The sequence below is a fragment of the Oryzias latipes genome, chromosome 9 (genome assembly GCF_053564925.1).
Source record: "Oryzias latipes strain Hd-rR chromosome 9, Olatipes_Hd-rR_3.1".
In the NCBI taxonomy this organism is placed as follows: domain Eukaryota; kingdom Metazoa; phylum Chordata; class Actinopteri; order Beloniformes; family Adrianichthyidae; genus Oryzias; species Oryzias latipes.
The window spans coordinates 21,491,934-21,516,518 of NC_136245.1; the positions used below are offsets into that span (position 1 = coordinate 21,491,934).

Genomic DNA, 24,585 nt, shown 5'->3' on the forward strand with positions numbered 1-24,585 from the left:
CTCTTGAACTACAAAGACTACCATCTATTTTCTTTATTTTTCAAAATATGAGTACTACTTCTCACAAAAGCCAAACTGATGCATTTTATTTTATTTATGAAGAGACATAACGTGGTGGCATGGTGGTGTAGTGGTTAGCACTCTCACCTCACAAGAGGGTCCAAGTTCATATCCCAGCTGGGAGTTTGCATGTTCTCTCAGTGCATACTTGAGATTTCGCCGGCTTCCTCCCACAGTCCAAAAACAATACTTACAGGTTAATTAGTATCTCTAAATTGCCCTAAGGTGTGCATGCGGGTGTGTGGACCTGCAACAGACTGGCGAAAAGTTCAGGGTACCCCCTGCCGCACCAAACAGTAGCTGGGTTGGCTCCAGCAGCCTTTTGACCCACAAACGGACTCAGCGGTTTCAGGAAATAGATGCATGGATCAAACATAGTCAAAAACACAGTTTTCTTTCAGACAAATGATTTCTTTATAGCAGAAGATGATGGATATTTCATTGTCAATCAAGGGCTCCTGTAAACACAACAAAGTGAGATTAAAAGGGTTTCTTAATATTTCTAAACATTTTTAAGCAAAAACATTAAAATAAATTGTCCTACAAACAAAATGATAAAAATTACTAAAAGTAAAAAAATCTATAGTTACATGGTGGCGTTAGAATCAATCAGACTTGCAGCTATACAAAGAATCAAACAAACTCCAAGCAGACACACACTAACTTCCAGCAAATGTCGCACTGCTACGCTTTGCTCCTCCTGAAGAAAAAGTAAAAAAATAGGTCATTACCATAGGTAAGTAAGATAAATTGATCAACTGTGACACTCTGTACCTTTGTTAGCATGATTACAAGAGTAGGGTCATCCTTTGAATCCAGACTGAAGCAGGTTTGTGATGCTGTGGGCAACTGATTGTTTGCAACCACATAAGTTGTTGTAATATTTTTCTCTAATGCAGGGCACTTTGGAGGAGATCTTTATTTAAATACAAATTATGCCCACATAAAAAAATGAAAGAAAGAAAAAATTTACAGAAATATTTTAAGTTACCAAGCTGCTGAGCTTTGAAATTAAATGAAGCTAGAAAGGAACTATTGAAGCCCAAATTTACTTACAGACTCATAGGCAGAAGGTGCGCCGGAGCACTAATGGTGAGGCAGGTAGATTTATTCACGCCAGACGTAATTTGTATGGTCAGATTAGCAGTTTCTTCATCTAAATTGTAAAAATAAACACAGGGTTTAATTTATTAGGTACAACGTCAGTTTGAAATCCATTAAAACCTTTTCTTTTTATGAAACCAACCTCCAAGATGAAGCTCTCTGGCACTTAAGACAGTGGATAAACTGAATTCTTTCAGTTGATTACTTGTTAAACTGGTAGTTATGACCAGAGGAACCCTGAGATTTTCCAGCGTGACAGAAAGACTGTTTGATGAGTTATTAACAGAAGTTGCTTGATCCTTTTTCTGTTCCAGAGGTGAACGAATTGAAGAACGGTCCAGAAATGAACTTGAATTTGCCTTCACACACAAGTATAATTGCGATAAAGAGAAGAAGATGTTGTTCCAATTCTACAAAGGAAATAAAAATACATGAATATCAGTTCATGCATCTAAAGACTTGTTATTGATGCATGTGAATGCAAGCACTCTAATGATGGCAAAATAAAACCTTACACTGCTGCTAATCAACTAAAATCGAAATGCATATCGTGTGTATAAGATTCCAAAGCCAATAAAGTTTTTAAGAAAGGTCTAAAAATTCAAAAAAATAAAGTCTTTACCTTTGTGTTGTCTGGATTAGGCAGTGTGTGGGTCTCACTGTAAAAGCTGAGGCATATCAATGAGATGGCCAGGGTCAAGAGGCAGAAGAAAAAAGTTGCTGCTGGTGGATTATGGGATGCATATACTCTCAGGTTAGAGATTGGCTGGAAGATGCCCATTTTAAGATGTTACACATACATGAGATGTAGAAGGCTGCAAACGGAAGAACATATAGAAGAACACATGTTAATGAGCTACTAGCAACAGTGGCTGCCCCAGGCGAAAAGTAGTTTATTTAAGAGTACCAAAAATATACTTAGTCTATACTTAAAGTGAGGAAGTATATTTGAAGTATATGTATATGCTATCTATACATTGTAAACTTACAATGTTTCAATTTAGTCTGAAGTATTCAGTTGGTATTCTTCCTAAACTACATGTACAGGGTCTATACTTACTAAACTTATACTCAGGTATTAATAAAATCAACTTCAAGTGTACTACTTTTTGCTAAGGTTGGTTGTCATGAACAATAACAACAAATTCTGCCTAAAGTAGTGATTTTCAGTTGTGGTACTGTGGAATCATTTCTGTTACTATGACGCCGTAAAGAACATGTTTTTGTTTGTTTGGGTTATTTTTCACACTCGACATATTTATGAAACACAAATAAAACTGGTTCAGTGAAACACAAATCTCTAGATTTTCTTTTAAAGAAACATTCATTGTTTTGTATTTTTCCACAATATACTACTAGTATGTCGCCGTATTTATAGACCGAAAATTACGTTCAAATCAAAATATGAACGAAACGAGATAACTATGATACATTTAGAGTAATTTACAAAATTATAAAAACCCAACTTTTTCTATTACCAGCCTGGTGTAAACAACACACTCACTACAGTGAAAAAAGACGTAGAAACTTCCTCGTCGTAACAACTGTTAACACAAACGTCCTACTGAGTTGGAAGGAAGAAACATGTTTTCATACCTTAAAACTCTTATTTCGGATCGTCAAAAGATCTCCTGAAATGTGATTGATTCTTTATTCCATCTGAAAAGTAGCCTGATCATTACTTTTCACAAGATGCGACAGTTTCGTCGATAGACGGCACAATATCACCATGACCACTAGGTGTCACGTGACATGTGCGTGCCATCTCTCAGTAGCTGTTTTAATTGGTTTTCCCATCAAAAAAGTCAAATCAGATCAAATAAAACGTTCATTTTTGGTGAAAAAACGCTTTTTCAAATCTTAATATATTTACTGTGATAAGGATAACAACTAAATGCTTGTAGTGTATGTGTAGTCACCATGTTTATCAAAAAATAATCATGGGTTTTATTTATTAAGTACATATTAAAACATACATTTCTTATGAAAATAAGATAAAAAATAAAAAAAACATTTTCAAATTAAAGTGGTACATCCCAAACAATAGCAACACTTCTTGGCAAGATTGTAAATCACTCAATCTTTTGTGCAAAATGAAACATTGTAATAGCAATTAAAATCAGTATAATCACAATTTTTCAATTACAGATAAATCATTCAACTGTTTTATGCTAAAGCAGGCTTAAACCCATCAAAGCTGATTTTGTATATAATGCTAAATGCATACAAGCATAATATCAATCAAGGGGTCCAGGTGACTTTTATAGGCTTGAAATTCCAAACATCCGGATGGCCCATATGCACCAGATCTTTGTAGGGTGAAGTGCTCCACTGGAAGGGTGGCAGTTGGTCCCAGGTTGGTCCACTTACTGCAATCATGCCATACTCTTTGAACATTCCAAAAGAAGTCATCTGCATAGGAAAGGAAAAATTGATAGGAGTAAAACATAAAATCAAGGTAATTTTTTATCTTAAAAGAGATGTTGGAGACAGGATGGCTAAACTGAGAACTATTTGATGTGACATCAAATAAACACCTTCATGTCTGTTCCTCCATGTGATCTTTGCTTTAGGGCACCAAATGGGTACGTTCCATTTGCTGGATTCAGGTCTGAACGGGCCGAAATGGCATTCTCTCCATTCTGAGGTGGATTACAGCCTTCACACATTGATAATGGATCTTCTTTAAAGTTATTATATCTAAGTAGAAAACAGGATACATCACACATATTGTAAAATTATATTTACAGTTTAACAAGAAAAATCAAATATGTTTTAACTTCAATTTCACAAACAATACCTCATTAGACGAATCATGGAATCCAAATCTGTGACTTGTGTCTGATTCCTCCTGAATATTTGTGCTCGAGGATTCTGGTCTAGGGAGAACCATGGGCCAAATTTCTCAACAAGCTCATTGCAGCCACTTGCATTAAAAATTTCCTCATAGTACCTGGTAAACATACAAAAAAAAAGAAAAAAATTGAATTCTGGGGTGCAAATGTATGTGTTGCAGTGTCTCCAAAGCAGTTGCTTACGGTATGTTAAAACTGGCCCAGTATCCATTCCTCAGCAGTTCTTGAGTCTTATCACTGTAAACAACAAGTCCCCTGCAGCATTGCAAGATAAGAGGTGGTTTTTGTAAGTAGTCAAGTGGTCAAAGGGCTGCAGATTTATCACACAAAAGTCAATTTTTTCTTTTATTTTGCTATAAAAATTGACAATAAAGACTTACGGAATCTGCTCCAATACAACAAAAAGATCTTCTTTAATGTCTGTTTTCCCGGGTGTGAAGTGGTTATAGTTGACAATCATCCACTGGTTGTTGTACCTAAAAACTCACACAAGTCAGACCAGATTTTGCATTAACCTTTGACTTATGAGTAAATAATAACTAAAAAAAAAGGCTTTAAGTCAACATTTCACAGAATAAACCGTTAGCCTGAAGAGAAAAGTGATCTCTCTATGCCTTCACATAAGAAAAAATTAAACATAAGACAAATCATTTGTAAAACTTACGTCCCACTGTTGTATTTCCTAAATATCTCAGCCCACTCCTTGGCAGTGGTGGCCAGTCGATTAGCGACGATGTTCCGTAGCCATTCCATGACAGTTCCAGTCGGCTGAACAAACTTCCAGAGGGTAGAGTTGCTGTTGCCAATAGTGGTTTCCAGTGTAACCTGTAGACAAAACAGCATTTTCATTTTTGCTATTTATCTTTCTTTTAAATTGTAGTTATTCCAAAAGTCATTGCCATTCAAAATGCTCTTACTAAACCACTGCTTAGAATGTAGAAGTCATCTCCAGAGAAGATAGCTCCAGGATAAGATGAAAAGGCCTGAGTTCCTCCAGGAAGAGGGTCATTGCCTAAAAACGGGCACATGGTAATTAAACTGTTGTCAAGCATGACTCTCAGGAAGTGTATGTACATTAGTCAAGACTCAGACCAACTTTTAAACAGTGGTAATAATCTTTTCTTTTTTCTTTTTAAAATAAGTTCCTAAAAATTGTTAACAACCTTCTCTACTGGAAACTGGCCTGATTGTATCCGTTTTGCATGCAGATTAGCAGACGAATAACATGTGTGTCCACTGTCATTAGAAAAGTAGAAAGAAAAATATGAGACAGTAAATAATGCAAATTGTTCTAACCTATATGGACTTTTTTAACTCTAAGTAATAGTGATCACTGTGAACAAGCTAAACTACCCGAAGAGGATGCTTTGAAGGCAAATCTGTATTTCTTCATGATTCGCAGCATGGCTTGGTAAGTGTTCCAGGTGTCATGGGACACAAACAGGTCCTTATTGTTTGGCAGCAGTTTAATGAGAGCTGAGCAGGAGCCAGAGCCAAGAGGTCGAGTTTGACTTGATTTATTCAGAGCCGACTCCAAGTCTTCAATGTCTCCACCCATCTGAAAAAGTCTAGTTGGAAGAAGATGGAGAAAAACATATTGATAAAAAGGAACTGTTAGAAGTAAAGATATTTATTTAAGCAGTCAAATTACACAAAGTGGAAATAAATACTGACATGAATCCCATTGGATTGATGGAGAAGTGGCCTGTTGGAAAAGATAGTTGATCGTTGTAGCCATCTTCCAGACCTTTCAGCTGTAGGAGAACTAAATGTGCCTGGAAAACAGGAAGCAAATTGTCTGACATATGTACTAAAACAATACTTACCATATCATCTCAAACATGGATATGAATAGAATTGTTTTTTTCCTCACATACCTGATACCAGTAGGGTGATGTCGGTTGTTTCTCTATTTGCTCCTGCATCCACTCCAAGTTGGCTTTAATGAAAGCCTTAAGGCGCTCACAGTAACTCGAATCAGACACGAAGGGTCCACAGTAACCCATCAAAGTGTTCATCCAGTGTTTATAGATGAGCTGGATCAAAGATTCACAGGTTAAGAAGCACATAAACACAAAAAGGTCATTTGAGTTTTCAGCAGGATTCACGCTGACCTCTGAGGTAACTGCAGCCTCAACCACACCAGCAGCATAAGCCTGGATTCTGTCGTTGTACTGACTGCTGGTAGTGATCTCCAAGAAGGACCAACTGAAAGACAGCACAAGAGGAAATGCCAAACCTCAAAAATATGACAGTAGTGATAAAAAAATGATGCAAAGTCATGATGAGAATCAGCTAAATAAAACCTCTATGGCTCAAACTCAGTGGTGGAGCTAGAATATTTGATATGGGGAAGTGAAAGGGGGGCAGAAGACCTTGGAAGGGTGTTAGAACAGTAGAGTGAAAGGCTGTAAAATACGTACTTCAAACTGTTTCAGTATTGATAGGGTATTATTAATACATTTTCCAAAAATAAGAATTTCATCTTGCCATAGCATGGAAACAGCACAGATTTGGGTAAAGGTCAGGGTGCTGAAGGCCCAGGTGGGCTGACATACACAATAATAATTGACAGATAATAATTGAAGGGACTCAAGATTTCATTTTAAAAAATGTCTTTTGTTATTTTTGCAATGCTTAAAGAGGCTTGTACTGGTGATTTCTTGATCTTTGTCAATTATAATATTATTATAATTTGTAAATTACAACAATAAGTATTGTCTTGATAATTTGTGTAAATTGTCCTGTCATTTTATTCTTGTAATGTTTTGTATTGTGTCTTTGAAACTTCCGTTTTACAAGAACGTTCAAAGTTTGTCTACAACCACATTTCAGATTTTTAAAAAAGTTGTTTCCAGAGTCAAATACGTCTATCTTAAAAGACACAATTAGCCTAAAGTTAAGTTTTTTTTCTCAGCAAACGCACAACATTATTACATCCTACTTTATAACACTAGTTTGTACAGAACTACGACAAAATCGGATTACGAGCTGAAAAGGAACCGTGATGAAAAACATCACTAAAATTCCCTTCCTTGTTTAGGAGTAACGGGGAAATGAGAAAGAAGCGGTGCCAGGCTGACTGAAGCTTCGTAACGTAAACATCGATTCACTCACCCTGAGGTTTCGATGTCGTTGGTGAAGTTCGCCCAGGCGACAAAGCCTTCATGATAGCCTTCGACGACGGTCAACTTTCCGCTGCCTTTATCAATTACTGCGGATCGGATTTCAGCTCGACCACAGCCCCAGAAAAGACCCAGCACTAACAAACTCTTCATAAATGTTGACATTTTTGCGCAGACCGTCTTGTTTTGCCTGAAAGCCATGTTGACATGAAAAAGTCACGTGATTCATGTGACCGGATCACCTGATTAAACCAAACCACCGGTTTTTCAAAGTAAAAGACCCATGTGACGCATACAAAAATGTGTATTCATGAGGGGAAAAGCTATAAATTAGACCATTTTAATCAATGGCTTACAAATATATATGTATAAAAACTTCTAATATCTTTCTCCATTTTACCACTAAGTGTTATTTTTTTACTTGAGAAATGGGAGTGTTCATCTAAGTTGGACTCGTTAAACAAAAGGGGAATTGTAACAGCTTTGGTTTTGTTTTACTACTTTTTTTTTTCCAAATCAACTGTAAAGATTTACTAGATTTATTAAAGCTATCCATCAGGAAATATTCACTATAGCCATCTCTTAACTAATAGACTTCATTTCATTATTTCTAAAATTCAATTTCTTCATTGGGACAAAAAACGACAAAAAAAGAACCCACAATCTCTATTCAAAGAAAGAGGGTTTCAGAAAATAAAAATAAAAAATTCCCCAAATATCTACATGCAATAAAGCTAGACATACAATATACTTGCTGGTGTTTTTATTGATCAGAAGTTAAAATAAATGTAGTTGCAATATTTTTTTTACTATATAACAGGAAAGAAGTGATAAAGTTCATATGTTGCAATGAAAAAGACTTAATTTTTATAAAAATGAAGAAGACAACATAAGAATAATAGAATCAATCTTTATAAAAAATATGCACAATATTAGTCATGCAGTCTTTCAGCAGAAGCCTTTTTTTAATAAAACACAGGCAATGAAGGAGATAACAGAAGCCAAAAACTTTCAACCTAATTTGCTCGCACATCTGTGTCTACCAAATAAAGAACAGGAAAATTGTTGATAAGAGGAGTTTTCTGTATCATAGTCCTCAATTTTCAGTCCGTCCTTCAGTTTCCATCGTCTCCATAATTCCTTCCAAAACTTTAGATTGCCGGCTCTTTTTGGCAGACACTGAAACAAAAAGGGAAAACTTGAATTAAAAGTAAATGAGGTTTCTACCTTTTTACTGATTTAGCTATTCTTATAAATAACTTAGTTTTTTTTAAATTAGATTTTATTCTGTTATTTTTAAATAGCGCTACCGTGATAATGTTCGGCTGTTTTTCGCCTTAGTGCCTCCACCGTTTCCTCAGCATCTGCCCACTCCAGTACAAGACGTCGCCCATACAGATGAGTGCTGTGGCAGAGGGCAGCAAAGGCTTTCTACCAAAAACAAAACCAACACAAAAGACAGCCAATTAGAATTCCTGCACAACATGACACCTTAATACTTCGAAAAATATGTATGAAAAATACATTTAAAGGTTTAGCAGAAATCAAATCTTAACAAACCTTAGCATCTTGTTTGGTGATAAAATCGACAAATCCAAACCCTCTGTGGTTCCCTGAACCGGCTGCTTTTTTTGGAAGACGAACCGTCTTCAGTTCCCCAAATGTACTAAACAGACAGAAGGGAAAAAACTCATTAAAACAAGTCATTAAAAGAGAAACAGATAAAGATGTGTTACTAGTACCAGAAAAGCTCTCGAATCTCCCTGACAGTGGCCTGGAAGGGAACGTTGCGCACCAGGATCTTAGACCCTGTTTGCTTCTTCTCAGCTTGCTTCTTCTTACGGGACGTCTCAGTAGCTCTGTGCAAAGGAGAAAAAAGATCAGAATGCACTGCAAGCAGGATTTCACATTTATAATTAAATGGCCTTTATACCTCAGAAACTGACAACTGTTAAACATACCATTATAAAATAGGCCATGGCAGTCAAGTTATGGGGGGAGTATGCAATTCGGAAAAGATGGGTTTTTAACTTCTTAGTGAATTGAAGGAGAGAGCCAATGTTTTGGAGGTCAAAGTGGCTGAATGCTCTGCTCCCCATAGTGACGAGGCAAGGAGTGGGGATAGGTTGAAGGAAGGATTTGAGGGATGGGTGGGTGTGGCAACGTGAAGAAGGTCAGACAGGTATGTAGGGGCAAGATTGTGGATAGATTTACAAGTTAGGAGAAGTCTTTTGTATGTAACCTGATGTGCGATAGGAAACCAATGGAGCTGCTGCAGAACAGGCGTGATGTGAAATAGAACAAAACCTTTGTCAGTCACAATCTTACCTGGTTGCTTTGTCAGAGATCTTTAGTTCTAGCTTGTGATCATCTACAGAGCAGTGCTGGAAAAGTGTTTAAAAGGAGAAAAAAATAAGTAAATACAAAATGTTGGTTTCAGTGTAAAGCTGTGTGTTGATGAGCTGATGTGGGAATTGTACCTGTAGCTGCCTCAGGGCTTTCTGTGCCCCCTCTGCTGACTGGTACTGGACAAAGCCGTAACCCATAGACAACAGTTTACCTGGAGGTCAAAACAAAAAGGTAGGGAAGGTGTGAAGCTGACAATGTTAATTTACATTATACGCAATTTCTTCAAATTAATGAGATCTTGGGTAGATTGACCTAAAACAAATATAATTAAAGGCGTGTATTCCATTTATGTTCATTTACCAGATTTATCTTTCTTCTTAGAGATGCTGCAGAATTTGACTTTGCCACACTTAGAGAATGTCTGCATGAAATGAATATATATTTGTTTAGCATCTTCACTATCAGCTTTCAGGAATAGTCATTTTTAAATATGAGTATAACTGAATGATTTGATTAACTATCTTACCTCCTGCAGTTTTTCCTCAGTTGTGATAAAACTAAGATTCTTAATGAAAAGTGTGGATCCAGGGACAGCGTCCTCTTCCTCATCTTCCTCTTCTTTTTCCAAGTCTTTTTTTTCTTTTACAGTTTCTTCTTTGTTCGACACTTTGTTACACAGATGTGAAATTATTCTTATTATTTCAATTTCCAGTCTGCCAAAACCTTTAAAAAGGTGGTAAGGTGTATTTGATTGTTTATACCTGTTTTCTGTTGATCTGCAACAAACACCCCAACAGGTGCCCACTCCAAATACAGAGGAACATGATGAAACTATCAGGGATGAAAAACAATAAAAGAAGGCAGATGAATTGACCTGTCGTGATGCTGAAAGTCTCATCAACACAGTGTCAACGAAGAGACGCGGGTGACAGATCACGCACCTTGCTGTAAGCCAGCCTTGTAAAGGCCCGTTTGGCTTCAGTGGGCTCTAGAAACTCTATGATGGCAGTGAGTCCTGATGGTGGGAGCAGCACTCGACCCAAAGAGCCATGAGGGGAGAAAAGCTCTTCCAGCTCAGAGGTGGTCACTCCAGCCGGAAGGTTTTTGACCAGGATCACAGTTGTGCTCCTCGCTGCAGCTGCCTGTAGAGACCGGGAAGGACATTAAGAGGATGTAGAAATTCAAACGTACGTTTTCAGAGTTCAGCAGACAAGATTAAAGTGAAAGACCTGGCTGAAGGAATCCAAAGAGACACTGTTCTCCAGAAGGAATTGTCTCGTTTCCTGGACAATTTGGGTTTCTCCCAGAGCCATCCGGACTGCTAAGCTTCCTTTTGACTCCTGCAGAGGAGAGCAAGCGGTTCATAAACAGGGGAAAGCTTCATTACAATAAAAATAAAATAATAAGTAAAAACATTAGATCTCCAGAAGTTGCACAGTCAATAAGAAAAAAAAAAATCAAGGTAGCGCAAATTAAACAACGAAATCACTCACATGATCCAATACTTGACTTTTAGTTGTGTTGTATTTTTCAGCTATGGCATCTGCCACTGCATTTGTACCCAGAAACAAAGTGTTCCAGTTGTGTGAACTGAACAGAAGCACATGAATATTATTTAAAACAAGAATGAGAAGAAAGTTAGCTAAAACGAATTGTAATCTTATCGCGTATACCTGGAACTCGAGGCTTTATTTTTGGCATCTTTTTGCCGTTTGTATGACGAGGAACCAGGACCACCAGCATCGGAGGACTCAGGGTTTTCCTTCTTCACCGTGGATGGGAGAAGGTGAAGCATTCTACCCTAAAACACCCAAAAACTTATTTAAACCATATCAAGTCATAAAAATGATAAAGATATGATTTACCACCAATGCTTACCTGAAATACATGTCTGTCAAGCTGAGCAAGAGCCGTTACAGCATTCTCAGGTATCATATAAGTGACAAAAGCAAATCCTTTAGGCTTTTTGGTTAAATTGTCAATAGGAAACAGCACCTCAGACAAAGGACCTGTAAATATCAAAGATGTATAAAAGTAAAAACCCTGTAGCAGTGGAATCTTCATTTCTATATTCCCTTTTATGATTTACCATGTTTACTAAAAAGCTCTCTGATGTCTTCCTCTGTACATGTGTAAGGAAGGTTTCTGACAAATAGTCGACCGGTCTCTGAAACATCCTCTTCCTCCTCATCTTCCTTCAGCTTCCTGGTAAAGTTAAAGTCCGGTTCTTTGTCTTTTGGGTCCTTCTTTGCCTTCCCTCCACTGTGATCAACTTTGAAGACTTCAATGTAACGCCCCCCTGAAAAAAAAAAACAAGAGTACTTTAGCATGTTAGCATGTTTCTGTTACATTCATTTGTTGGGTTTTACATCCACTGTCCAACTTTTAATTCGACAACAGGAAGAAGAGGCTAAAGACAGTTCCACAGTAAGAAATTTCAGGTAATATAAAAACACATATTTAATTTCTATTAATATATATTTAATTAGTGGTTAATAAAGGTTGACAGGCTCTATGTAGACACAAACTAACATTTGAAAATATATCACATCAAGCAAGAACATCTCACCGATGTAGTCTTTATTCTTCTTTAAGGCTTTATTCACTTCTTCTTCAGAGTGCAAGTCCACATATACATAACCTGGAGAAAAATAGAAACATAATCTCAGAGGAGACATGGAGTTCAATGTTTCCTTTGACTTTTGAATCACACCTGATGAGTTAGTCATAATTGCCCTTACGGGTGTCAACGGGCCAAAAATGGGGCAAAACTGTACAGGGCACGCAGGTGGGCTGCAGGAAATTTTAAAAACCACACACCACTCGTGTACACCGTGGGGCGAACATCGTCATACGTGTTTTTTTCTGTGGTGTAACGGTGAAGTAGGTGGGATGTGGGCTTTGATGATTTTTCATTTTCAATCTCCCTGAAACCTGCACAGGGAGCCTGTTAGTGCTGTTCAAGCAAAAGCTGCACGCTCCATGCTTGCAGCCTGACTGTTAGAAAGGAAAAAACTAAGAATGTAATTTGTTTGGGGATACTACAGGCACTTGCATCATCACCTGCACACCCTGTGGGTGCAGCATTTGGATGGGGCCAGTAAGAAGGCAGTGCCCGCACCTTATCAACCAGAGTGTGCCATACGACAAAATCACCCGTTTGTCCTAAGTCAGTGTAACTTACATTATCCTTACAAATACTTCACAACACAGGCACGACAATGGTACGTTCCATTTTCATGACGTCCCATGATGTACAAGCCACAAGAAAACTGCAAGACAAACCTGCACTCCCTTAAAGATGCGGCTGCACCTGTCTATGACCCTCCACAGACCCAGACAACCAAAAACCTGCAGCACCAATGCAGGTCATCCCCCGTACAGGTGCTTGTGATGAAGATTTTACTGAAAGAAAGTGAAATATTCTCAGAAACTGACCTGTTCTCTGTCCACTTTCGTTCTTCCCAATCCTGATTGCTGCAGGCCTCAGCGGGGTCATGAACTCTTTGATTTGTTGCTGGCGATTTTTATAGGAAAAGGTTCAAAATAAATGAAACACTTAAAAATGCCATGGATGAAACAAAGAGGCTCACCTCTTTGACGCTGAATGGCACCCCCCTGAGCTTCACCGTGAACTCTGTTGCTGGCTCCATCTGTGAGTAACAGAAGCAGATGTAAACAAACAGGAACAACAAAAAGGGCGTCAAATAATCTGTCTCATTGAGGACCTCCTGTGTGGCAGTTTTCTTTGCTTTGCTCGGCCTCATGCTCTCAGAGGAGGATTTGGTCTTCGCTGTGTTTTCTCTGTCCCCACTTTCATAGGCGCTGTTTGCGTGCTGAACTGCACTGTCGTCATCGTTGTCTTCATCTTCATCCTTGGTGTCCTCTATTGGTGCCATTTTTGAGCGGAGGTAGTCCATATCAGACAAGCCAGACTTCAAAGCTTCCTTAGCTCCAGCTGGAAACAACAGTTTTCACAATTAATTTATCATTTCACATTTAAGCTCTATTTCATAAAACATTCTCACAGTTTAGACTAATTCCAAAGGACATAAACAAAAAATGATAGTGTTTATAGTGTTTGGTAAGAAAGAAAAACTCAACCTTCATTATTATCATCATCATTATGATCATCATCATCATCATCCAGAGATCTGTCTTCATCCTCTGATTGGTCTGAATCAAAGTTGAGGTAGTCATCAGAAGCAGATTTCTTCTTCTTCTTGGACTTTGCTGGCCCCCTCTCAGGATCAGCTGCCCCCTGAACTGCATCATTAGCCCAGGTTGGTGCTTGGCTGCGATTCTGATGCACTGACAGGAACTCCTTAAATTCTTGGTCCTCCTCAAGCTGAGGAATAAAATAAGGAATGAAAACATCAGAAAAAAGGCTCATGCTTGATGTTTTAGGGACGAATGCACTGAAGCAGATGGAGCTGGTCTGGACACAATAAGGGGAGGAAAGTGATTATGTTGGTCACAGGATGGTGAGATTGGTGCTATCAGGACAGAGACTTAGAGGAAGATCAACGATGACGTTCATAGATGTAGTAAAAGAAACAGCTGAGGATGGTTGGTAAGAGTGAAGAGGATATAGAAGACAGCTGTTGAACTAGAGTGTATTATCTGCTGTGGCAAGGCGCAGAATTAAATGTCTACATAACAGAATGAAGAAACAAGATGGAAATTTGACAGATTATTTACTGTCAATATGTAACAATAAAAAAAAACTGCCATAAGATGATTTAAATGGCAGAAAAACGTCACTGTTATTTACTTACATTTCCAAGTCCAATTGCTGTGTCCTTTTTCTGGTTCCTTTTCTGAAAGTTGCAACATAAAAACACATAATAAAACAAAAAATACAATGATACATGATTAGACATGTTTCAAATGTCTGCATATAATGGTCCGATATACAATACGAGTACAGTACTACTACTGGAGTAAATTAATGAAAGATTGAAGTATTTTCCTGGAACCCATCAGGTTCTCATACCTTTTTTCCTTCAGTGGGAGCAGGACCACTGGGCTTCTCCTGTCCTGCGCTTTGAGTGTGTTTACTCCAGGCTTTCCCTTTGGTGGGGTCTCCAAATGCTTTGCAAATCTCCACCTACGAACAATAGAAGAGCAGTTCACGCGTGAAGCGTCAAAACAGCGTCCTAAGCCAAACACCGCGCAGCCGTACTGTCACTCTGGACGTGTCCACGAAGCTCCTATTGAAGTGTTTCAGGGCTCGGCTCGCATCCTCCTCCGATTTGAAGCCCACAAAGCCAAACTTGCGGAACTTTCCGTCTTTGGTAAACTTCAGAGAGCAGTCTGTCACTGTGCCAAAGGCCGCGAACATGGAACTGAACCTCTCCTCCTTCATCTGCACACAGAGAGGAGGACACATTACACACCCTAGGAGCGCAGACGCGCTAACTGTTTGCTAATCATCAATGACCAACTTACCCCGTTAGGGAGGTTTTTAACGATGAGCCTCGACATGGTTGAGATGGCTGTAGATCTATGGAAACAGCGTTTTTACGATTTTAAAGTACATGTCAACAAACAAGCATGCACGGTTCCCTACACCGCCATTTTGAGTGGGAGGAGCCTGTCGATTGCTTTTCTTCTATAGTTTTATAGGAGTAGTTCGGATCTCCTGAAGGGTTTATACTGGCGCCTACTGGAGACACTTGTTCATTGCACTCTTCAAACCACCCAATCAATCTTTCTGCATACTAACTAACTAACTAACTAACTAACTAACTAACTAACTAACTAACTAACTAACTAACTAACTAACTAACTAACTAACAATATAATAAATAATATCACATGGTAAATGCTTGTGAAGTGCTTTTCTACCTTCTTCAAAGGCCCAAAGCACTTTAGAGTCACAGGTCCAATCACGCATTCACACACACATTTAAACACTGACAAACACTGGCTCCAACCATCCACCAGAGGCAAAGTGGGGTTCAGTGTCTTTGGGCAAGACACATATCAACATATGCACCACGGCTGCTCTGTATTTGTCACAAAAAAGACAACAAAAAGAGACTATTGATGTTGTGATCTAATTTTAACAAGTGCCCAGAAGTGAGCCAGTTGTGACATTAAGTGAGCCGAACACTTCTTTAGTTACTGCTAAATACTGAAGTTATTCTGAGGTGAATTTGTGATTGATGGATCTGATTTACAGTGGGCACCTGCTGTTAAACCAATTCTCACTGTTATAAATTACTAATGTTAGTTTCTTTTTTCACAGTCAAAACAAACATGACAAGCACATCAGTGATTGCAGTGTTCAACATATCATGAACACAGATTAGAAAGCTAAAGTGTTATGCTATAGTAAAATCAACTTCATGCAAAATTCTTTTGTTGTATTCGTTTTAATGAAACATTTCGATACTCAAGGCTGCATACATGAGTAATATCCAAGTGTTACACAAAACAGAAACATGTTTAAAACGATTTCAAAGATACTTTAAAATATCAGGATTTTGTTTCACCACTAACTTTTTGTGATTATTGGACTTTTATCTTTTTTGTTCGTCCTTTTGAGAATCAAAAATTACTCGTGGTTCCGAGGCCCTATAGTCAGACAAATTTCACAAACAGGTAGATAGCAGAGTGGTTCCTGATCCCTCAGAGGTGCTGGCCTTTTCGGATGACTTGAACTCATTCTGGATTTCCACGAAAGTTTTGTTCTTGGTCTCAGGAACGACGAGTAAAATATAAATAGCTACACTGGAGCAGACAACAAAAAAGACAAGGAAACAGTAGTGCTGCAGTCCAATCTGTGAAAAATAAATAGAAAGTAGCTTTTGAGAATTTGAATAGACTTTTAGGTTTTACTTTTGAGTTAAGCATATTTATACAGCAGCACATACTGCATGTAAACAGAAAAAACACATCACCTTTATGATTTTTAATAGATATCAGGAGATGAAGTGAAAATTTAGACAAAATAAAAAACAAATACACATTTTCAATTTGGGAAAATAAGAATATAGTGTTGGTGAAAAAAACAAACAAAAATATATTCTGTGAGAGAAACTTATTTTTATTTAACTGTAATATTAGAACAATGTTTTCTAAAGACTGAACACCCACCACAATAAATGGAAAGAGCAGGCCAACGAGGAAGAAGCTGAGCCAGTTCACTGTTCCTGCGATCACGAACGCTGCAGGCCGAGCAGTCTGTGTGAACAGCTCGTTGTTCAGGATGTTAGTCACACCACCTTCATAAAAGAAGAACCAATAGAGAGAAACCCTCAAGTAACTCATCAAAATGACAGTAAAGAAAGCTTTCAATGTACTCACCAGGCCCCAAGCCAAAACTCAGGACAAAAGCGAAAACACAGGCCACACTCAGGTATGGGAAGACCGGACTGACATTCTGAGACGAAGAGAGAGCCAATCATGGACAAGAAATATGAATCAGGGATTCTGCATGTCTGTACGATTACCTGAAAAGCCAGTGTCAGCGTGAAAAAAATACAGCAGATGCTCATGAGGATGTATCCTCCGGTGATGAGCACTTTTCTTCCAAGACATTCAATGAGCAAACCCTGTAAGGCACACAGCAAGTCACCAGACCACAAACATTTATGGAGCTTTACTAGAATCTCACGGGGTGTAACAAAAGAAGCACTACATTATATTTAAACTGGATAATCTATTTCCACGTAACTGAATGTTTTTTGTTTGTTTGTTATGGACCGTTTCATTTTGCATCATTTTTGAAAGATTTTGAAAAAAAAGTGAAATTACGAGATTTTAAGTCGTAAATTTATGAGAAAAAAACTTGTAAATTTACGAGATTAAAGTGGAAGTGAGCGTGCAGAGCAGCAGGTGAATGCCGCGCAGCAGCAGAGCAGCCCTTCTAAACTCAATGGAACAGGTGAGCTGAATGTTTATTGATAAATTTCCAAATGTTTGGAAGCTCATTTGTTTGATTTATGATTTATCAATGTTTTTTTTTATTGATGGGTGGTTTGCATGATCTCTGCAACCCGATCATGAGGTATCCCTGCAGGCAGCTGTCCACTTCAATCCTTTCTTCCTTCACCAAAGACAAGATCTCTACGTTTGTGTGACGCTTCCGTCTGAGGAGGAGCACTTTTTGGCATTTTCAACTCTCTAATGCTAACGTAATGGACTATTTTCATTCCTCTTTATTGTTTTATGCTGAAACGGGACCTTTCATCTGGAGGAAGGGGGATATATAACTGTTTACTTCCGCATTGATGTTCGGATGACAGGTCCATGATGTAAGGTGACAAATGAACTTCAGGGTGTGTGAATGAAAAGGAAAATAAAGGCTGCAGCAGTTCTCTACACCCAAACGTGTCTCTGAGCTCCTTATTTTACATATGAAACTCTCCTTTACCGACACTGAACCCTGGACTGGCTCCACTGAAAATAATCTGATTTTGACTAACAAAAAAGGTTCAGAATCTCTTTGATTTTTAAACCTATCCAGAAATAAAGCCTCACAAAAGGCTCCACATATTAATTTCATCTTCAAGCTAGGCTCCGATAAACAGACAACTTCTGTGTTTTCTCCTTGTTAATCTATGAATTTTTTCCCGTAAATTTACGAGATTTTAAGTCGTAAATTTATGATTTTTTTCTCGTAAATTTACGACTTAAAATCTCGTAATTGAACAGTTATGACTTTCTTTCTCGTAAATTTACGACTTAAAAGTCGTAATTTAAAAAATAATTGTATTTTTGAAAACTGGCCCTAAAACTCCGTCGTAAACTACAGCTTTTTAGTTGCTTTACTATTTATTAACATTAAAAAACAAAGTTGAAATACTTAAAACTAGAATGCGTATTATGGTAAATTCAGTCCTTACACATGTCAAAGCAGTGAAGCATTCACAGGCACCAGTGCCCACAGTGGCATACGGTTTTCTATCAAGTGGAATGCCAGACTGCAGGAAGACATAATCTGCATAGAAGTACATCTACAGTAAATAAAAACAATGAAACTTATTAAGAAATACATAACAACTCTTATTTTCTTATCAATTTGATCACTGGGCGTAGGTCAGACGTACAGCATTGACGCCATTTAGCTGCTGGGCCATGTTGATGACAATAATGGTGAGAAGCTGCCAGCGCAAACTGCGATCAGCAAACAGCTCCCAGGGCTTTTTAGCTTGAAAACCTTCTAAGTTGCTCTTCTCTTTTTGGATATCTTCCAGCGAACTGTCGCAGTCATCTAAACCATGCAGCTGCCTCAAGGCTGCACACAAAGAAGAGAAGTGTCATCTTTTACCTGGTGTGATCAAGCTACTGACATTATTATATAGAAACACACAAAGTTTCTGTGTGAAACCACCGTTACCACAATTTTGCTTAATGTGCAAACTTGCTGAGAACCACATTTGTCTCTGAGGGTGAAACAATGAAGCAGCATTTGTGATGCAATTTACCATTTTTGCACCCCTCTTCATCTCCTTTATCAATGAGCAGGTAGCGTGGGCTCTCAGGGAACCAGGGCAGAATCAGGAGTTGCAGGATAGCTGGGATACAAGTGGTTGACAGCAGGTAGGGCCAGAACTGCTCCTCACCCAGGACTTCACTATGGAAATATTCATGCTTATCACACCATTTTGAACACTTTTGTAATCACATTCCTTAATACATCCATGGTTGAAAGCTTGACAGCACAAGTCTAAATTATTTTTAAAGACAGTTTATGTAACTTTGGAATTCGGGAATTACTTTAAGCCCATCACTTGTCCAGATAAAATCCCAACAGTGAGGAAAATGGAAGTTCCTGATCCCAGGGCACCACGAAACGCTGTAGGAGATATTTCCCCCAAGAACATGGGCTCAACACATAAACCAATGCCTGCAGGAACAAACAAATAAAGAAACAAAATAATTGACATTACTTTAAAACAAAGGCAGACACATTCCATATCCAGTGTACGATTGTGAACTGTAATTTAAAATAAGGAGCATTTATTTTGAACATTTACCTGCATTTATTCCTATCAGAAAACGTCCGATGATGAGAAATTCAAATAAACCGACAGAGGAGCTCAAACCCATCAGCAGAGCAGCCGTCAATGAAAACAAGTTATTGCTCAGTAGGGTTCCTTTCCTGCAGCAAAACCACACTTCCTACTAAATGTATGGCTCACATGGTAACAGAGGCTTTTCACAGAAGCAGGTTTTTGATTTTTTCTTACCTCCCCAACTTAACAGACAAAGTCCCACCAATTGTAACTCCCAGAAGTCCTCCTAGGGTAAATATGGACACAATGGTGGACCAGAGAAGAGTGAGAGCGTTTTCTGATATGTTCGCTTGGTAACGATCACTCCAAGTGCGGTTAATGAAGGCTTGAACATGCTGGAGAAATTGTAATGAAAATGAAATAATAAAAACTGGATGAGTTTTTATATGTCACTCTGATGAGGAACACAAATAAAAGTCATTTGCTAAATTCATATATGTAGATGTTTTACAGTTTTCAATTTTTATTAAAATAAAAAAAATAATGTTATCTAAAAAAATACATTTCTTAATAACTGATTATACTTCATTTAATCGGATTGAGAAAAAAAAAAAAGTAAAAGTAATACTTGTTAACTTTTGCTTTTTTTATTGTTCTCTGGTTACATGGTCCCCTGGAATTGTCTGAACTCACATTCAGTAAAGCGATTAAAAAGAGAGAAGCTGCATTTAGAAGCAATCAGTCACACTGAAGTAAGGTGGACGTCTTCATCTGTTTCTAACTTTCCCATCCCTGTTTGGTATTCCCCCAATATAACAAAACTCCATACTTTCCAAGTTTCAGATGAGGAGTAGCACCGTTTTTACCATTGTGGGAGCATTGATGACAGATATATTATATCCACACTGAAAGGTTCCTCCTATGCAGGTGGCAAAAGCAGCCAGAAGAAGTGATTTGTTAGGAAACTAGAAAAAAACACACGCATGATTATGATTAACAAGTGTCATTAAACTGCATTACACAGAGCAGGGAGTCTAACCCACATACCTTTAATCGCTTTGACTCTTTCATTCCTTTAGTAAGCAGGGGCTTGCATTCGTCCACACTCTCCTCAGGCATTTTGTCTCTGGCTGCACTTTTTCCTCACAACTCATGCGCTCTGCTTCTGCTTGAATAGAACGATGGAATGTACATAGAAGTATAAAAAAAGAGCGATTTTACTGCAGAACATCACACATGGAGAGAAGAAGCTTTTAAAAGCAGATGCCCCCTCTGTTACCTTTTTGCATTTGAACTTATTGGATACTCTGATTTATTCCCCATTATGTTTTATTCTACTTTCTACATTTTTAGGGCCCGAGCATGTAGTGCAAGGAGCCTATTGTATCTGTTAGCTTTATTTTTTTTTTTCGTTTTGCTTCAGACAAAAGAGTCTCATTTTTGCGACCTTTAACATACCCGAAAACTCACCAAATTTTGCACAAGCGTCAGGAGTCGTGAAATATTTCGTATTATATGGGAGACTTGCATGGGTGCACAAAAACAGCTCGATAGCGTACCTACAAAATTTGTTTTCGCGAGTCCCACCACATGCTTTAACGTACAAGCTTGATTTTAACATGGCATGTTCATCAGATGGAAACATACAAAAAAAGTCTCCTGGTACCAAGATGTCACTTGCACAGGAAGTCTGCTATATTGATGTCAATTTTTTATCAATGCTGCAACTTCTTCTCCTTTCTGTACATCCAATGAAATTAAACTACAACACCAACGAACACAACTGATAACAAATGTCTCTAAAAATTTGACAATCTTGGATGAGCTCCATAGTGCAACCTAGTTATTGCAAAACATATTTTTTGTCACATTCTGACCTGTCTTATCTCTTTGCTTCATCCGACATGCATGAAATTATAACTGGAGATGCTCAAAAAGATGTTCTCTCATGATCTGCAGTTTCATGTGTGTACATGTGATGGTGCCTGCGTAAGTCACCGCCAAACAGGAAGTGGTCGATTGCGCTACACTTATGTTAATAAAAAATCATAAAAACTCAGCTTTTTCTCTCACGAAGCTAAGATTTCGTAATAAGATGCCTCTTACAAAACTCAATAGTGTCAATATAAAAGGATGTTAGCCATTACTGTGCATGATGTTAATAAATTCTTCAGATGTTTTGTATGTATTTAAATTCAGTGGGTATGTTAAAGTCTCCACATACGAACATCAATTCTTGACTTAGTACAATTTTCTTCTACTGTATCTCCTTTCATTTTAAACCATGTTTCTGAGACTGCAATTATACTCAAGCTTTGTGAAAACTTTTTCAAGTAGTTCTTGATTTTATAGAAATTGGCATGCAATGTTCTATTAAAAATGGATTATGGAGAACTTATCATTTTTGTTTACAATATTAAATTGATCCTCTATACTATTATCACTATAGAAAAACATTTATTTCAGGATCAATATCAACATCTTTCAGATCTTCATCATTGTTGTGAGATGCTGAAAGTTCTAGTTCGTCATACTGTGCTATCTTGTCTAACAGATAGCTGCATTCAACTAACGCCCCCCTGGAAAAAAAACAAGAGTAACTGAGCATGTTAGCATGTTTCTGTTACATTTTAATGGCAGATCATTTGTTGGGTTTTACATCCACTGTCCAATTTTTAATTCGACAACAGGAAGAAGAGGCTAAAGACAGTTCCACAGAAAGAAATTTCAGGTAATATAAAAACACATATTTAATTTCTATTAATATATATTTAATTAGTGGTTAATAAAGGTTGACAGGCTCTATGTAGACACAAACTAACATTTGAAAATATTTCACATTCAGCAAGAACATCTCACCAATGTAGTCTTTATTCTTCTTTAAGGCTTTATTCACTTCTTCTTCAGAGTGCAAGTCCACATATACATAACCTGGAGAAAAATAGAAACATAATCTCAGAGGAGACATGGAGTTCAATGTTTCCTTTGACTTTTGAATCACACCTGATGAGTTAGTCATAATTGCCCCTGCGGGGGTCTACGGGCCAAAAATGGGGCAAAACTGTACAGGGCACGCAGGTGGGCTGCAGGAAATTTTAAAAAACACACACCACTCGTGTACACCGAGGGGCGAACATCGTCATACGCATTTTCTTCTGTGGTGTAACGGTGAAGTAGGTGGGATGTGGGCTTTGATGATTTTTCATTTTCAATCTCCCTGAAACCTGCACAGGGAGCCTGTTAGTGCTGTTCAAGCAAAAGCTGCACGCTCCATGCTTGCAGCCTGACTGTTAGAAAGGAAAAAACTAAGAATGTAATTTGTTTGGGGATACTACAGGCACTTGCATCATCACCTGCACACCCTGTGGGTGCAGCATTTGCACGGTGCCAGTAAGAAGGCAGTGCCCGCACCTTATCAACCAGAGTGTGCCATACGACAAAATCACCTGTTCGTCCTAAGTCAGTGTAACTTACATTATCCTTACAAATACTTCACAACACAGGCACAACAATGGTACGTTCCATTTTCATGACGTCCCATGAAGTACAAGCCACAAGAAAACTGCAAGACAAACCTGCACTCCCTTAAAGATGCAGGTGCACCTGTCTATGACCCTCCACAGACCCAGACAACCAAAAACCTGCAGCACCAATACGGGTTGTCCCCCGTACGGGTGCATGTGACGAAGGCTTTACTGACAGAAAGTGAAATATGAAAAATGAAACACTTAAAAATGCCATGGATGAAACAAAGAGGCTCACCTCTTTGAATGGCACCCCCCTGAGCTTCACCGTGAACTCTGTTGCTGGCTCTATCTGTGAGTAACAGAATAAAATGTAAAGGATCAGCTGCCCCCTGAACTGCATCATTAGCCCAGGTTGGTGCTTGGCTGCGATTCTGATGCACTGACAGGAACTCCTTAAATTCTTGGTCCTCCTCAAGCTGAGGAATAAAATAAGGAATGAAAACATCAGAAAAAAGGCTCATGCTTGATGTTTTGGGGACGAATGCACTGAAGCAGATGGAGCTGGTCTGGACACAATAAGGGGATGAAAGTGATTATGTTGGTCACAGGATGGTGAGATTGGTGCTATCAGGACAGAGACTTATAGGAAGATCAACGATGACGTTCATAGATGTAGTAAAAGAAACAGCTGAGGATGGTTGGTAAGAGTGAAGAGGATATAGAAGACAGCTGTTGAACTAGAGTGTATTAAACTGCTGTGGCAAGGCGCAGAATTAAATGTCTACATAACAGAATGAAGAAACAAGATGGAAATTTGACAGATTATTTACTGTCAATATGTAACAATAAAAAAAAACTGCCATAAGATGATTTAAATGGCAGAAAAACTTCACTGTTGTTTACTTACATTTCCAAGTCCAATTGCTGTGTCCTTTTTCTGGTTCTTTTTCTGAAAGTGGCAACATAAAAACACATAATAAAACAAAAAATACAATGATACATGATTAGACATGTTGCAAATGTCTGCTTATAATGGTCCGATATACAATACGAGTACAGTACTACTGGAGTAAATTAATGAAAGATTGAAGTATTTTCCTGGAACCCACCAGGTTCTCATACCTTTTTTCCTTCAGTGGGAGCAGGACCACTGGGCTTCTCCTGTCCTGCGCTTTGAGTGTGTTTACTCCAGGCTTTCCCTTTGGTGGGGTCTCCAAATGCTTTGCAAATCTCTACCTACGAACAACAGAACAGCAGTTCACGCGTGAAGAATTCAAACAGCGTCCTTAGCCAAACCGCGCAGCCGTACTGTCACTCTGGACGTGTCCACGAAGCTCCTATTGAAGTGTTTCAGGGCTCGGCTCGCATCCTCCTCCGATTTGAAGCCCACAAAGCCAAACTTGCGGAACTTTCCGTCTTTGGTAAACTTCAGAGAGCAGTCTGTCAATGTGCCAAAGGCCGCGAACATGGAACTGAACCTCTCCTCCTTCATCTGCACACAGAGGAGGACACATTACACACCCTAGGAGCGCAGACGCGCTAACTGTTTGCTAATCATCAATGGCAAACTTACCCCGTTAGGGAGGTTTTTAACGATGAGCCTCGACATGGTTGAGATGGCTGTAGATCTATGGAAACAGCGTTTTTACGATTTTAA

General features: G+C 38.4%; 4 protein-coding genes across 7 annotated transcripts; all 4 read right to left on the reverse strand.

Annotated features, from left to right (window-relative positions):
* Nucleotides 1–298: 298 nt before the first annotated feature.
* On the reverse strand, nt 299–2,929 carry zgc:158398 (transmembrane protein 248). 3 transcript variants are annotated; one of them, XM_023958501.2, is made up of 7 exons: nt 2,236–2,341; nt 1,787–1,979; nt 1,307–1,574; nt 1,117–1,216; nt 835–976; nt 725–760; nt 299–518 (listed from the first exon to the last, which is right to left on the reverse strand). In XM_023958501.2, the coding sequence occupies exons 2-7, from the start codon at nt 1,943–1,945 to the stop codon at nt 429–431; spliced, it is 795 nt and encodes a 264-aa protein (XP_023814269.1). In that variant the 5' UTR covers nt 1,946–1,979; nt 2,236–2,341; the 3' UTR covers nt 299–428. The 3 variants fall into 3 exon arrangements, with proteins under 3 accessions (XP_023814269.1, XP_004072660.1, XP_011477504.1); XM_004072612.4 differs by lacking the exon at nt 2,236–2,341 and adding an exon at nt 2,761–2,902 and having other exon boundaries at nt 303–518; XM_011479202.3 differs by lacking the exon at nt 2,236–2,341 and adding an exon at nt 2,761–2,929 and having other exon boundaries at nt 451–518; nt 651–760.
* A 158-nt stretch (nt 2,930–3,087) lies between these two features.
* On the reverse strand, nt 3,088–7,400 carry plbd2 (phospholipase B domain containing 2). Its single transcript, XM_004072411.5, has 12 exons — nt 7,137–7,400; nt 6,134–6,227; nt 5,897–6,055; nt 5,694–5,794; nt 5,373–5,587; nt 4,937–5,031; nt 4,684–4,844; nt 4,400–4,495; nt 4,203–4,274; nt 3,965–4,117; nt 3,702–3,864; nt 3,088–3,576 (listed from the first exon to the last, which is right to left on the reverse strand). The coding sequence occupies exons 1-12, from the start codon at nt 7,343–7,345 to the stop codon at nt 3,406–3,408; spliced, it is 1,689 nt and encodes a 562-aa protein (XP_004072459.1). The 5' UTR covers nt 7,346–7,400; the 3' UTR covers nt 3,088–3,405.
* A 492-nt stretch (nt 7,401–7,892) lies between these two features.
* On the reverse strand, nt 7,893–15,104 carry rbm19 (RNA binding motif protein 19). Its single transcript, XM_011479201.4, has 24 exons — nt 14,945–15,104; nt 14,679–14,861; nt 14,490–14,603; nt 14,272–14,313; nt 13,598–13,841; nt 13,222–13,451; nt 13,087–13,146; nt 12,932–13,010; nt 12,063–12,134; nt 11,583–11,792; nt 11,372–11,502; nt 11,167–11,294; nt 10,987–11,083; nt 10,723–10,833; nt 10,435–10,635; nt 10,255–10,324; nt 10,020–10,159; nt 9,854–9,914; nt 9,625–9,704; nt 9,473–9,528; nt 8,887–9,003; nt 8,705–8,810; nt 8,455–8,575; nt 7,893–8,323 (listed from the first exon to the last, which is right to left on the reverse strand). Exons 1-24 carry the CDS (start codon nt 14,978–14,980, stop codon nt 8,241–8,243), a joined length of 2,772 nt encoding a protein of 923 aa, XP_011477503.2. The 5' UTR covers nt 14,981–15,104; the 3' UTR covers nt 7,893–8,240.
* Nucleotides 15,105–15,854: 750 nt separating this feature from the next.
* Nucleotides 15,855–23,277, reverse strand: LOC101172586 (solute carrier family 2, facilitated glucose transporter member 11). Of its 2 annotated transcripts, none has more exons than XM_023958499.2 (14): nt 23,224–23,277; nt 22,321–22,392; nt 20,509–20,626; nt 20,328–20,426; nt 19,696–19,856; nt 19,483–19,607; nt 19,223–19,352; nt 18,931–19,079; nt 18,553–18,740; nt 18,349–18,459; nt 16,954–17,055; nt 16,808–16,883; nt 16,598–16,725; nt 15,855–16,281 (listed from the first exon to the last, which is right to left on the reverse strand). In XM_023958499.2, the coding sequence occupies exons 3-14, from the start codon at nt 20,578–20,580 to the stop codon at nt 16,093–16,095; spliced, it is 1,530 nt and encodes a 509-aa protein (XP_023814267.1). In that variant the 5' UTR covers nt 20,581–20,626; nt 22,321–22,392; nt 23,224–23,277; the 3' UTR covers nt 15,855–16,092. The 2 variants fall into 2 exon arrangements, with proteins under 2 accessions (XP_023814267.1, XP_023814268.1); XM_023958500.2 differs by having other exon boundaries at nt 20,509–20,629.
* Between the last annotated feature and the right edge of the window lie 1,308 nt (nt 23,278–24,585).

Coding starts and splice junctions, on each gene's coding strand:
- zgc:158398 (XM_023958501.2), bottom strand. CDS start 1,945: ATGGGCATCTTCCAGCCAATCTCTAACCTGAGAGTATATGCATCCCAT. Junction 761..834: donor TTGTAATCATGCTAACAAAG/GTACAGAGTGTC, acceptor CTTTTTCTTCAG/GAGGAGCAAAGCGTAGCAGT. Junction 519..724: donor CAGTGCGACATTTGCTGGAA/GTTAGTGTGTGT, acceptor TTGTGTTTACAG/GAGCCCTTGATTGACAATGA.
- LOC101172586 (XM_023958499.2), bottom strand. CDS start 20,580: ATGCCTGAGGAGAGTGTGGACGAATGCAAGCCCCTGCTTACTAAAGGA. Junction 19,608..19,695: donor TTGTCTGTTAAGTTGGGGAG/GTAAGAAAAAAT, acceptor GTTTTGCTGCAG/GAAAGGAACCCTACTGAGCA. Junction 18,460..18,552: donor AGCTAAATGGCGTCAATGCT/GTACGTCTGACC, acceptor TATTTACTGTAG/ATGTACTTCTATGCAGATTA.
- rbm19 (XM_011479201.4), bottom strand. CDS start 14,980: ATGTCGAGGCTCATCGTTAAAAACCTCCCTAACGGG. Junction 11,503..11,582: donor AGAGCTTTTTAGTAAACATG/GTAAATCATAAA, acceptor TGATATTTACAG/GTCCTTTGTCTGAGGTGCTG. Junction 9,004..9,472: donor ATCTCTGACAAAGCAACCAG/GTAAGATTGTGA, acceptor TCCTTTGCACAG/AGCTACTGAGACGTCCCGTA.
- plbd2 (XM_004072411.5), bottom strand. CDS start 7,345: ATGGCTTTCAGGCAAAACAAGACGGTCTGCGCAAAAATGTCAACATTT. Junction 5,795..5,896: donor CATCACCCTACTGGTATCAG/GTATGTGAGGAA, acceptor CCTGTTTTCCAG/GCACATTTAGTTCTCCTACA. Junction 4,275..4,399: donor GTTGTATTGGAGCAGATTCC/GTAAGTCTTTAT, acceptor GCAATGCTGCAG/GGGACTTGTTGTTTACAGTG.